The 14,169-nt window shown below is 49.5% G+C and overlaps 1 protein-coding gene across 2 annotated transcripts in view; it reads left to right on the top strand.

Moving 5' to 3' along the window:
• Window positions 1–13,159: 13,159 nt before the first annotated feature.
• The window catches only part of TMEM150B (transmembrane protein 150B), a 7,120-nt gene continuing 6,110 nt past the window's right edge, over window positions 13,160–14,169 (top strand). The window contains exons 1-3 of one of the 2 annotated variants that reach the window (XM_039244226.1): window positions 13,162–13,190; window positions 13,559–13,673; window positions 13,911–14,057. In XM_039244226.1, the coding sequence (XP_039100157.1) occupies window positions 13,990–14,057 (68 nt within the window). In that variant the 5' untranslated portion in view covers window positions 13,162–13,190; window positions 13,559–13,673; window positions 13,911–13,989. Of the gene's footprint in view, window positions 13,674–13,910; window positions 14,058–14,169 lie in introns of both variants that reach the window. The other variant, XM_039244225.1, reaches the window with a different exon arrangement.

Below are 14,169 nucleotides of genomic sequence, written 5' to 3'. Positions count from 1 at the left end.
CTCAGAGCGTGGAGCCTGCTTCAGATTCTGTGTCTCCCTCTCTCTCTGATCCTCCCCTACTCACGCTGTCTCTCTCTCTCTCAGAAATAAATAAAACATTAAAAAATGTTTTTTTTAATAAAAGGGGAAAACTTGTGATAAAACAAGCTTTGTTATAAAAAAAGTTTGGGGGACACCTGGTTGGCTCAGTCAGTTGACTATCCAACTCTTGATTCCAGCTCAGGTTATGATCCCAAGGTCGTGGGATCGAGCCCTCTGTCTGGCTCTGTGTGGAGCATGGAGCCCACTTAAGACTCTCTCTCTCTCTCTCTCTCTCTCTCTCTCAATCTCTCTCTTCTTCCCTCCCTCCCTCTGCCTCTCTCCTCTGCTAGCATGCTCTCTCTCTCTCAAAAACAAACAAACAAAAATAAACAAAAAAAGAAAAAAACAGTAAAGTCAGGATGATCATATTTTGAGAGGCAAGGGGTATGTATTTATATGTATGTTTAAATTATGTGATTGGGGTGAGGATGTGGAGGAAAGATAACCCGTGTACTTGCTGATGGGAAAGTAAGTTGGTATATCCACTATCAAAAACAATATGGAGGTTCCTTAAGAAATTAGAATTACCACGTCATCTTGCAATCCCATTTCTTGGATATAAATCCAAAGACAATGGTCACCGCTGTAAAGAGATATCTGCATTCTCATGTCTACTGCAGCATTATTCACAATGGCCAAGATGTGGAAACCACCTATGTGTCCATCGATGGATCAACGACAAAAGAAAATGTAGGGCATGTATATATAATGGAATATTATTCAGCTGTGAGGAAGGAGGAAATCCTAACATGGATGAAAGTGGAAGGCATTACACGGAGATAACATAGACACGGAAAAACAAATACTGTACAGATCTCACATGTATGTGGAATCTAAAAAAAAGTCACACTCCTAGAAGCAGAGAGTGGAAGGGTGGTCACGGGGGGAGGGTGGCGACAAGGGGAGAGGTTGGACAAAGGGTACACATTTGCAGTTATGAGCTTAATAGGTGACCAGAGTTAACAATACTGTACTGTGTGCTTGACGTTTGCGGAGACAGTAGATCACCAGAGTTCTCACCACACACACACACACACAGACACACACACACACACAGGGTAACTGTGAGGTGGCAGATGTGACGGGTGTGTAAATAACCTTGATTGTAATGATCACAGTGTGTACATATGTCAATCATATTGTACACATTTAATATATACAATTTTTGTTTGTTTAATTATTTTTTACCATTTATTAATTTTTGAGAGTGAGAGAGACAGAGCATGAGTGGGGGAGGGGCAGAGAGAGATGAAGAAAGAATCCAAAGCAGGCTCCAGGCTCTGAGCTGTCAGCACAGAGTCCGTCGCGGGGCTCGAGCTCCCAGACCTCAAGATTGTGACCTGAGCTGAAGTGGGACATTTAATTGACTGAGCCACCCAGCTGCCCCTACAATTTTTGTTTGCTAATCATAGTTCAATGAAGCTGGAAAAAATAAATGACGCAGGGGAGCTGTCTCTGTTTTCAACTATTAGTTGCGTAATAACAAAATATATAAAAAATAGAATAAAATATGAGTATTACTGTATGTTACCTCTGTCTATATATATATATACGTATGTGTATACATCTGCACACACACATCTATATCTATCTATATCATCGTCATCATCATACTCAAAATTCTGCCATGAATTCACACCCTGGCAGTCAGTCTCCAAGGTGACCATCTCCCCTAATGGAATTCACAACCTTGTGCACCTTCTTCCACAGTGACTAGGGCTGAGCTGGTGTAAAGGACAAGGATATTGTATAAAAACGGTGGCGTGTCCAAGGCTAGGTTATCAAAGGCATTATGGCTTCCATCGGTGCTCTCTCTGAGATCGCTCCTCTGGGGGAACTCAGAGACGTTATTAAGGCCACCTTGTGGAGAAGGCCACGGGGTAAGGAACTGAAGCCTTGTGCCACTAGCCAGGGAGGAACTGAGGCTTCCTGCCAATAGTTTGACTGTCATGTGAGTGAGCCACCCTGGAAACGATGCTCCTATTTCCAGACGGTGCCCCAGTCGACATCTTGATTACAGCAGGAGCTGCTCTCCTGAATTCTGGACCCACAGAAACTGTGAGATGACAAATTCTTATTGTTTTATGCCACTATAGTTAATTGATGTACACCTAGATTAAAATCCAACATTCTTTTTTTTTTTAATTTTTGTTACATTTATTTATTTTTGAGAGACAGAGTGAGGCAGAGCGCGAGTGGGGGAGGGGCAGAGAGAGAGGGAGACACAGAATCTGAAGCAGCTCCAGGCTCTGAGCAAGCAGTCAGCGCAGAGCCCGTTGTGGGGCTCGAACCCACGAACCATGAGGTCATGACCTGAGCTAAGTCAGATGCTCAAACGACTGAATCACCCAGGTGCCTCTAAAATCCAACATTCTCACAGTGGCCCCCCCCATTATTGCTCTGATCTTCATTATTAACTGTTCTCTGAATTGCTCACTCTGTTATAACCCCATTGGCTTGCGTCCTGATGGAAGCAAGGCCTTTCACTGCCATCTTCTCTGCTAGGAAATCTACCCCCCCAACTACCTGCAGGGCTCACTCTCTCACCTGCTTCAGGTGTTTGCTCAAATGTCACTTCCTCAAAGTCACCTTCCCTAATGGTCCTGGCGCCCAGCTACCCCAGTCATTCCCTTACTCTGCCCCGTTGCTTCAGGGCCCCAGGACCAGCTATGTAATAATTTGTGGGCCCCAGAGCAAAATGAAAATGCAGAGCCCTTGTTCAAAAATCGCTAAGTGTTTCAGGACAGTCACAGCCGAGTGTTAAACCCACGTGAGGCCCTGAGCCACTGTACAGTCACACGCCTACAAAACTAGCATTGCCTAACACTTACCCCTGCCTGACCTCATACGTCTCTTTGTTTATTTGTTCATTGTCTTTCTTCCCAGAGAGAACATAAGCTCTAGGAGGGCAGGAGCCTTGTTTGGTTCACAGCTTAGTTTCCAACGTCAAGAGCCGTGCCTGGCACATCACTGGCATTCAATACATCATATTTAATGAATGATTAAACAAATAAAAAAACGAAAGAAGGCTGACCCTGAAGTAGAGAGGGTGCCCTCAGGAAAGGGCTTGTAGAATGGGAGAACATTTTTGCAAACATGTATATGATAAAAGATTTGTAATCTAGAATATATATAGAATGGTTGGCACGCCTGTCTGGCTCAGTTGTGGAGCATGCGACTCTTAATTTCAGGGTTGCGAGTTCAAGCTCCACATTTGGTGTGGAGCCTACTAAAAAAAAAAAAGAAAAGAACAAGAAAAAAGAAATAATACAACTCAGGGCAGCTGGCTGGCTCAGTCAGCGAAGCAGGCAACTCTTGATCTTGGGGTTGTGAGCTCAAGCTCCGTGTTGGGTGTAGAGATTACTTAAAAATAAAAACTTAAAAGAAACAAGAAAAACTTGTACATGAATGTTCATCACGGGATTGTCTATAATAGCCAAATGGTGGAACTAACTATATAATATCTTGAACTAACTTGATAACATCTGGATAATATCTATCAACTGAATAAATGATAATGATAAACAAAATGTGGGAAGGAAACTCTGACACACGCTACAATACAGATGAACCTTGAAAACAGTCTCCTAAGTGAAATAAACCGGACACAAAAAAACAAATATCGTATGACTTCACTAATATGAGGTATCAAAAATAGTCCAATCTGTAGAAACGGGAAGTAGAATGGTGGCTGCCAGGGGCTGAGGGAGGGGAAGTGGGGAGTTACTGGTTAATGGGTATAAAGTTTCTGTTTGAGATGATGAAAAAGTCCTGGAGTCAGATGGCGGTGGTGGTCACACAACAGTGAGAATGTCCTCAATACCCCTGAGTCAGACGCTGAAAATTGTAAAAGGGCAAAATTTAGGTTATGTATATTTAACCACAATAAAAAAAATCTAGAGAAAACCCGTGTTTAATGGTGAAACATTGAAAGCTTTTTATTTGAAGTCAAGAACAAGATAGGGATGTCCCCTTACCACTGCATTCAGTGCTGTTCTGAGGACATAGTGTAGCATGGCAAGATAAAGGGGAAAAAAGGTGTAAGAATTGAAGAGAAACAAAACTGCCATTAATCGCACGTATGATTATGTATCTAGAAGATCCAAAAGCAGCTCCTGATAAAATATCAGAATTAATAATGGAATCTAGCAAGGTTGCTGGATACAAAATCAACATACAAATATCAATTATACATTTTTTACCTGTATGTTGGGGGTCCCCAGACCACCCAAAGTTGGGAAAAATTCACTAGGACTTAGAGAGCTCAGCACAGACTTGTATTCATGGCTAAGCTTTATTACAACACTGTAGGATCATGAAGGGGAAAAGTCATAGGCTGAAACTGGAGGAAATCACATGCAGGTTTCCTCATCCTCTCACCCTCTCAAGAGGATCATACAGAACTCACTCTTTCTCCCAACAAAAAATACAGCAAAATGTGTGTGCTGTTTTTGCCCAAGGGAGTCCATTAGAGAGTCAGCACCCAAAGTTTTACTTAATGACTAATCATGTAGGCACCTTCTGCCTAGCACATACCAAAATTTCAGACTCCCAGAAAGAAAGCAGGGATTCAGCATTAACCACATGGTTTGCACAAACAATCCAGGTGCAGTGAGCCACTCAGAAGAGTTCAACAACCAAGTCCCCAGACACCAGCCCAAAGCAAACCTTGCAGTCATGATAGCTGATTTCGGTCTGCTATGTTAACCATTTTTTTTAATGTTTTATTTATTTCTGAGAGAGAGAGAGAGAGAGAGAGGGAGAGAGAGAGAGAGCATGAGCAGGGGAGGGTCAGAGAGAGAGGGAGACACAGAATCTGAAACAGGCTCCAGGCTCTGAGCTAGCTGTCAACACAGAGCCCGATGCGGGGCTCGAACCCATGAACGGTGAGATCATGACCTGAGCCGAAGTCGGATGCTTAACCTACTGAGCCACACAGGCACCCCTATGTTAACCATTTTCTGTACAACTAACAAAGTTCTAAAATAAAAATTTAAGTAAATATGGCTTACAATAGTACAATAGTATCCAGCAAGGGGGAATAACTCTAACAAAATATGTCCAAAACCTCTTCAAGAAAATCTGTAAAATCTTATTGAGAGACCCTAAAGAAGATCTAAAACAGGGAGATATATACCATGTTCATAGACTGGGAATGAGTGGGATGGAAGATTTAAGGAGAATGAAGAATGTCTGGGTGGGGCACCTGGGTGGCTCAGTCAAGTTGAGTGTCCAACTCTTCATTTCAATTCGGGTCATGGTCTCACTGTCCACGAGATCGAGTCTCATGTCTGCACTGACAGCAAGGAGCCTGCTTGGGATTCTCCTTCTCTCCCTCTCTTTCTACTGCTGTCCCCGCTCAGTATAAATAAGCAGGGGTGCCTGGGTGGCTCAGTTGGTTGAGCATCTGACTTCGGCTCAGGTCATGATCTCATGTTCTGTAGAGTTAAGCCCCATGTGGGGTTCTGTGGTGACATCTCAGAGCCTGGAGCTGCTTCGGATTCTGTGTGTGGGTGTGTCTCTCTCTCCCCCTTCCACACTTACACTATGTCTCTCTCTGTCTTTGTCTCTCTCTCTTTCAAAAATAAACATTGGAGCACGTGGGTGGCTCAGTCGGTTAAGTGACCGACTTTGGCTCAGGTCATGATCTCACAGTTTGTGGGTTCAAGCCCTGCATCAGACTCTGTGCTGACAGCTATCTCAGAGCCTGGAGCCTGCTTCAGAGATTCTGTCTCTCTCTCTCTCTCTCTTTGTCTGTCTCTCTCTCTGACCCTCCCCTGCTCATGCTGTCTCTCTCTCTCAGAAATAAAATAAAATATTTAAAAATAAATAAATAAACAAACATTTTAAATAAATAAGTAAACAAACAAACTTGAGGAAAATGTTTGGGTCATTCTTTTTCCATCTTCTTTTCCTTTCCCAATGAGGAGGTGCTAGGGGTGGGAACAAAGAGGTGGGCAGTAGCAGTGACAGTCAACTCAATAGGTATATATATTTGCTCAATGGAACCAATCTCAACCGTGTCAGTGATTGTAACTGTCTTCTTATAGCTTTGTTTCTTACAGAGATAAAAACGTCTGGATGAATGGACGGATGGGTGGGTGGATGGGTGGGGAGAGAGAGATTGAGAGAGAGAGGTGTTTGTGTGTGTGTGGAGGGGGCTGAATTGATGATGTGGTGAAACAATGACTCCCAAAGATATATGCAGTTCCCAGAACCTGTGGGTATTACTTTATATGGTAAGAGATAGGGTTAAGGCAAGGGCTTTGTAAGGAGAACCTTATGTTGGATTACCCCTTAGGGGAATATTTTATAGCCATCACAGAAAGCTCATATAGATCACTGATTAAGTGCATTGGATCAGAGGGAAAGTGGTTGGTTAAACTGATGGGTGGAGGGGCGCCTGGGCGGCTCAGTCAGTTAAGCGACCAACTTCAGCTCAGGTCATGATCTCACGGTTCGTGGGTTGGAGCCCTGTGTTGGGCTCTCTGCTGACAGCTCAGAGCCTGGAGCCTATTTCAGATTCTGTGTCTCCCTCTCTCTCTGACCCTCCCTGTTCATGCTGTCTCTCTTCTCTCTCTCTCTCTCTCTCAGAAATAAAACATTAAAAAAAAATTAAAAAAATAAACTGATGGGTGGATTGTAGAATAAATACGAAGAGGGAATTGATAGAATGGCTTAAAGAATGAAAGAACACAGAGTTGGGGGGTTTGCCTGGTGGCTCAGTTGGTTAAGTATCTGCCTCTGGGTTTCGGCTCAGGTCATGACCTCACAGTTCATGGGTTTGAGCCCCACCTTGGGCTCTGTGGTGATGGTGTGAAGCCTGCTTGGGATTCTCTCTTTCTCTCTCTCTCTGCCCCTCTCCAAAATAAATAAATCAACTAAAAAAAAAAAAAAAAAAAGAAAGAACATATAGTTGGATGAGTGGAGAGTTGAATGGATGGATGGAGCTTGGAGAGCTGGAAGAATAGTTGAACAAATATTTGGATAGATAGGCAGGTGGGTGGCTGAGTGGATGAATAACTAGTTGGAGAAATGGATAGAGGCAAGAATGTATGCATAGATGAACAGACTGAGCAGGTGGAAGCTTGGATGGGTATCTGAGGAGGTAGCATGGCATGTGGGAAAGAACCAGATTTTAGAATCAGACAGGACTGTGCTCTGGCCCCAGCTCCTTCATTCTGTTGCTGAGTGAAATGGGGTAAGTATGGTAGCCAAGGTGGATCTCCCTTGAAGAAAGAACTTGACCAACTGTGAAGAGGGCCTTTGGAGGACAGCCCCCAGCTGCAGTAAGCTACTATTTTGTCTGCATAAAGGTCATGTTCTCTTCCGGCAGCCCCCAACCATGACTAATCATCGGGGATATGGGCGGGGTGGGGGGAGGGGTGGACTAGAGCCGGGTCATTCCCACCCAATGTGGGCTCCTGTAACGGTGATCCTTTTCTTCTTTAACAGAGCTAACATCACATGTCACAAAATTCACCACTTTAACCATTGTAAAGTGCACGTTTCAGTGGTATTTAGTACAGTCACACTGTTCTGCAACTCTGTCTTCTCTGTCTGGTTTCACATTTTTATCACCCCAAAAAGAAGTGATGAAGCAATCGCTCCCCGTTTGCCCCTCCCTCCAGCCCCTGGTAACCACCAACCTGCTTTCTGTTTCTAGGGATTTGTGAGCAGAAATCCTTGCCCCTCCCCTCCCCTGTTGGCTGGCTGAGATTTCTCAGAGCTGAGCGGCCCGGCGGCCCCCGAAGCTCTTTCTGCCCACACCTTCCTTCCCCCTCACCTTCCACAAGGGGCCCACCGACTTCCCGGCCCTGCATCCTTTGCTGGAATGCCCCCAATAAACCCCTTGTACTGCCTACACCATCACTACATTTGCTTCTCGCAGGGCCTGGAACACAGCAAGATGTTCTGAGCTCCACGCACCTACTCTGTGAGGCAGTGCAACTTCTCAGAAATACTGAACGTGGGGCGCCTGGGTGGCTCAGGCGGTTCAGCGCCCGGCTTCAGCTCAGGTCATGATCTCACGGTTCGTGGGTTCGAGCCCCGCGTTGAGCTCTGTGCTGACTGCCAGCTCAGAGCCTGGAGCCTGCTTCAGATTCTGTGTCTCCCTCTCTCTCTGCCTCTCCCCTGCTCACACTCTGTTTGTCTCTCTCTCAAAAAGAAATAAACATTAAAAAAAAAAAAAAGGAAAGAAAGAAATACTGAACTGAATGTAACTTGCAGGATCTGACAACATTAATACCTAACTGTAGACAGCATTGTGGCAGGAGGGGCTCTCACTGACTCACTCCTGAACCCTCACAAGCATCTGACCAGGGCACTATTATGATCCTCGCTTTGACAGACGAGAAAACAGAGATCTCCTGGTCTGGTAGCTTCCCCGGTTCGAGAAAAAAACAATCCTCAGCTCCAACCAGAAGTAGCTTCCTAAACTCGCAAGTACAATGTCATCTCACTCAGAGGAAGGCCACAAGCAGCCTCTTCCCCTCAAGCTGAGCCTAGCTAGCACTCGCTTCCGGAAGGATCCAGAACAGTCCAGGCCCCCAGCCTGCAAGTAGACAGTGGGAGGGGCCTATCTGAAAATTGAACGTAACCCACCGGGCTTGAGGTCCGCCACTCCTGCCCACTCAGCAGGTGTCCTGAGGAGCCGTGCAGACAGCATGAGGACACCAGTAAGCCCAGCTTCTGCGCCAGTCCAGGGAGGTGCAGAGGGGTGGGCGCTGGGCCCCAGGCTGGGGAGAAGTGTTGCCTTGGGTCACCTGGAGGTGAGGCTCTTGGAGAGAGGAGTAGGAATCGGGCACAGGCAGGGCTGGGGCGTGGAGGGGGCAGAGGGTCACTGGCAGAGTGGACACCAGGTGCATTCGATCCTCCTCCCCTGTGCTCCTCAGGGCCCGGCGTAGCGTCGGCGAGGGCACCCGTCGCCCGCACACAGGAGCCGCTGCAGGGCGGGGCTGGGTGGGATTTGAGCCTGGGAGCCCAGGGCCACCAGGGCAATGTTCACTGAGTGAATGAGCGAGGGAACGAAGGATTCGGGAGGAAGATGTTGAGCCGTTGGCCGGAAGAGCCACCGCTCCAAGTCGGGAGGGGACAGCAGGGGAGGCACTTGGGGGCAGGGGGCACGCTCCACCGCGCCCACCGTGTCTCCCGTGGCTGCTGCCCTGCCTGGCGCGCAGTGGGTCCTCCATCAATATTTGCTTAACGGCAAACACACGCGCGGGCACACGGAACCCCCCCCCCAAACCCCGGGGAGCTGGGTCCCCCTCCAGCCACGGGCAGCTCTACCACAGCCGAACCCCCGGCAGTAGCCACGGCAAAGCCGACTCGCTTCTCTTTGTTTTCTTTGATCGTCGCACAAACTCTCTGGTGAAGCAATGCTGACCACAGCCGCCTCTTAGAAACACAAACACGACAGACTCCGATCTGAGCACCTTATGCGGACTGACTTGCAGGTTTCGCAACCCGGGGCCCTGAGGTAGTTACTCTCATTATCCCCCTTTCACAGACGAGGAGACTGAGGAGCACGTGGCCATCTGCCCCAAGTCATGCCCGACAGCAAGAGGCAGAGGTGGGGATACAAACTCGGTGTTAAATAACAAACATTTTTTTAAATGCTTCCTTTTTTTAATGTTTTATTTATTTCTGAGAGAGAGATAGCGTGAGCAGGGGAGGGTCAGAGAGAGGGGGAGACACAGAATGTGAAGCAGGCTCCAGGCTCTGAGCTGTCATCAGAGCCCAACGCGGGCCTCGAACCCACGAAACATGAGATCATGACCTGAGCTGAAGTTGGACGCTTAACCAACTGAGCCACCCAGGCGCCCCAATGCTTACTTATTTTCAAGAGAGAGAGAGAGAGAGAGAGAGAGAGACAGAGTGTGAGTAGGGGAGAGGCAGAAAGAGAGGGAGACACAGAATCTGAAGCAGCTCCAGGCTCAGAGCTGTCAACACAGAGCCCAATGCGGGGCTCGAACCCAAGAACCACAAGATCATGATCTGAGCTGAAGTTGCACGCCCAGCCGACTGAGCCTGTCAGGTGCCCCTTGGGCCTGTGGTTTTCTTATTTACCTGTCTGTCTCCAGAGTGTTATTATGGGCTCTAATTTACAGACTGAAGAAACCAAAGTCCCTTACTCAGGAACACTGTGGGAGGCAGAATAATCGTCCCTAAAATGTCTACATCTTAAAAAAAAAAAAAAAAAACTTTTTAAAATGTTTATTCATTTTTAAGAGAGAGAGCATGAGCAGGGGAGGGGCAGAAAGAGAGGGAGACACAGAATCCCAAGCAGCTCCAGGCTCTGAGCTGTCAGCACAGAGCCCAGACTCAGGGCTTGAACCCATGAACCATGAGATCATGACCTGAGCCGAAATCGGATGCTTAACTGCCCAGGCGCCCCTAACGTGTCATAATCTTAATCTCCAGGACACGTGACAATGGTACCTCACATAGCAACAAGGACTTTGCACACATGATTACATTAAGGGCTTTGAGGTGAGACATTACCCTGGATTATGGGGATGAGCCCAGTGCAGCCACAGGGTCGCCAGAGACATGATGACAGAGCAGATGCTGGAATGAGGCACTCCCCGGAAGGAGGAAGGGACCGCAAGGGAGGGGTGTGGCTGCCTATGGAGGCGGAAGAGGTGGGAAAATGGGCCCTCTCCCGGAGCGCCCACGGGAGCCAGCCCCACTGATGCTGTGGCTCAGTCCGTGAGACCCGTTTCGGACTCCTCACCTCCAGACCTGTGAGCTGCTGAATTTGTGTTGTCTGAAGCCCCGACATTTGTGGCACTTAGTGACAGCAGCCATCGGAAGCTCATACAGGCAGTCAGCTCTTAAGTGGCAGAGGCGGGATTCGAACTCAAATCTTGCCGAGTTGAAAGCTCTGGGTTGTCTCTTGGAAGCATGAAGCCTGGAATCACTCCAGATTTTTTTTTCCCCCTCAGGGTCGCAGGGCAGTGCCTGGCACTAAGGTGTGCTAATGGTTATTATCATTACATTTCCTTTTTTTTTTTTTTTTTTTTTATTTCTAGGAGAGAGAGAGCGCGAGCAGGGGAGGGTCAGAGAGAGAGACACACACAGAATCTGAAGCAGGGTCCAGGCTCTGAGCCGGCAGTCAGCACAGAGCCCGACGCGGGGCCCGAACCCACGAACCGCGAGATCATGACCTAAGCGAAAGTCGGACACTTAACCGACTAAGCCACCCAGGTGCCCCTATCATTACATTTCCTTCCTGTCTACACAGTCAGTGTACATTCCTCTCTCTGCTCTGCTCTGCTCAAGAGCCTTCCATGGCTCCCCAGTACCCTCAGAATAATGTCCTTTATGGCAATGGAGAACTTCGGGGCCTGGCTCATGTCTCCTAGTAGGCTCTCCGCTGCACAACCCAGCAGACAAAGGCACTCGACCCTCACAGGCCAGGTCTCAGGGGCCACCTTGACTCTACTGAGAAAGCCTTCCTGAAGCTTGAAAACTTGCACATACACCCCCCCTCCCCTGCTTTCTACCCATGGCTTGTGAGTCTCCGGACCCTCCCTCACAACTGGAATACACCGGACACCATTGCTAGTCAGCAACCCCCCCATCCGGGGGCCACCATGCCCTGTGCTACCTTCATTACCATACCTGAATCCTCATTTTTGGGTCCCAGTGTGCCTGCCCTCCAGCCTGGAGAGCCACTGCGGCCAGGGGTGTCCTCTCTGTCCCCATGGATTGATGGCTTTTGGCCTCAAGGAATGTTCAACATCTGTCTGTCTCATCTGTGCTCTCGAGGAAGCTGACAGCCCAAAATTCTAGTGCTTGGGGCCCTGGGAACGCAACAGCACCAGCAAGGAAAGGTGGGTCTCAGACTCCTAAGTCCCCGAAGACTTGGGGTCAGTGGAATAGTATTTGGCCATAGAAAGGGATGCAGCGTGGACATGCCCTACAACGTGGAGGAAACTCAAAAAACACAGGAAATGTCCAGAATTGGCAAATCCATAGAGACAGAAAGCCATCTGCCCGTGGGCAGGGGCTGGGGACAGGAGGTGATGCTGAGGGCCTCCACTTGACTCGTGGAGAGTTTTCTTCCGGGGCGAGGAAAACGTTCTGGAAAGAGATAAAAGTGGTAGTTGCACAACCTTGGGAACGTACCAAACACCACTGAATGGTTCACTGTAAAACGGTTAATTTTATGTTTTGTGAATTTTAATCTCAAATGGAACAAAAAGGGGTGGGGTGCTGAGGGAGAGGAGAGCTGGACTCCCGGGTCTGAGGGAGGAGGGGCTGCGGGTCAGGACTCCTGGGTCTGAGGGAGGAGGGGCCGGGGGCCTGGACTCCTGGGTCCGAGGGAGGAGGGGCCGGGGGTCAGGACCTCTGGGTCTGAGGGAGGAGGGGCTGCGGGTCAGGACTCCCGGGTCTGAGGGAGGAGGGGCTGGGGGCCTGGACTCCAGGGTCCGAGGGAGGAGGCCCTGAGGGGTCCGGAGTCTTGGGTCTGAGCGAGGAGGGCCTGGGGACCTACATTCCTGGGCCCACGGGAAACAGGACAAGGCTGGGGCCCAAATGTCTGGTCCCCAAGAGGGGAGGAAACCAGAAAGCTGAGAGTTGTCATGCGGGAAAGAGAAAAGAATGGCCAGAGAGGAAGCAATTGCTTTCGGGGAAGGCTCTTCGGATGGAGATGTCAGCACCAAGGTCTCCCTTCCCACCCACCCTGAGCCTGCCCACTGGGGAATTCCAGCAGCTGACCAGAGGAAGGGAGAGAGGAAGGCGAGTGAGGGCGAGGAGGCAGGGTCATCAAGGCCCTACACCCAGCAGCATAAGGACGGAAGCTGCTCCCAGCACGGAGCCTGACCTGTGGGCCTGGACTGTGAGGTCCCAGAGGAGGTAAGAGCTAGGAGGCTGGACCCCAGGGGCTAGGAACAAGTGCATGTATTCTAAATCTTTTTTTTTTTTTTAATGTTTATTTTTTGAGACAGTGAGAACACGAGCAGGGGAGGGGCAGAGAGAGAGAGAGAGAGAGAACCTGAATCAGCCTCTGCTGGGAGCGAGAGCTGGATGTGGGGCTCGAACTCACAAACTGGGAGATCATGACGTGAGCCGAACTCCGACTCTTAACGGACTGAGCCGCCCAGGTGCCCCTACAAATGCATGTATTCTAGAAGGGACTCGGGGCCTACATGACTGGGTCCTTGAGGGAGGACGGTGGGGAGCACTGCGGCCTCAGACTATGGGTCCTGGGAAGGCACGGGCTGGCTCTTGGACGTTGAACTTATAAAGCTGGAGGAAGGAAGTCGGGGGGCCTCTCGAAGCTAAGGTGGTGCCTGCTAGGTTCTGAGTGGGGAAGTGACGGTTTGGGGGTGAGGTCTCGGAGAAAATGGTGGTTAGGCTGTCAGACTCCTGGCCTGACGCTGTCTTGTGGCTGCTCGGCTGGACTTTGCCTTTGCCACCACACCGCCCTGCTCCACCCCATGTCCCGCTCGCTCTTCAACCTCTCCCCCAGCCCCCGGCCCAGGACGCGGGAGAGCCAGAGGGAGAAACGTTTGGGATCTTCAACCTCTCCCGCAGCCCCCAGGCCCAGGACGCGGGGGAGCCAGAGGGAGAAACGTTTGGGACAGGTGAGCATTCTGGGGACACAGTGGAGGGCTGGCTGGGAGAGGCTGGAAAGCTGGGTTGGGGGAGGCCAGCTCGGAAAAACTGGGATGTCAGGGTGGAAAGATAGCTGGTAAAAGGCGGAAAATGCCCCAGGCTGAGAGCTGGCCTCATCAGACCAGACCCTCACCCATTGTTTCTGCCTGGGAGCCAATGGGGGCCCAGAGCCAGGAGGCCACCATCTGATGCATCTGGACCCTTAGGGCAGGTTCCTCACCCGAGAAAGAGAAAGAGAGAGAGAGAGAAAGGTTCGTGGCCCTCTCCTTCCCTGCAGAGCCCAGCATGTGGGGCTACCTGTCCCTGCTGCCTGCCTTCCTGGCCCTCTGGGCTATCTCAGGAGTCTGGACCGTGTGAGTGTAAGAGGCAGGATGACACCTGGGTCTGAGGGAGGAAGGCCTGGGGGCCTGGACCCCTGGGTCTGAGGGAGGAGGGGCCGGGGGCCTGGACTCCTGGGTCTGAGGG

The sequence above is a fragment of the Hyaena hyaena genome, unplaced genomic scaffold, assembly GCF_003009895.1.
Source record: "Hyaena hyaena isolate Hyena2069 unplaced genomic scaffold, ASM300989v1 scaffold_235, whole genome shotgun sequence".
NCBI classification, from domain to species: domain Eukaryota; kingdom Metazoa; phylum Chordata; class Mammalia; order Carnivora; family Hyaenidae; genus Hyaena; species Hyaena hyaena.
The sequence above is the reverse complement of the archived record's forward strand: the minus strand, read 5'-3'. Positions and strand labels throughout refer to the sequence as shown.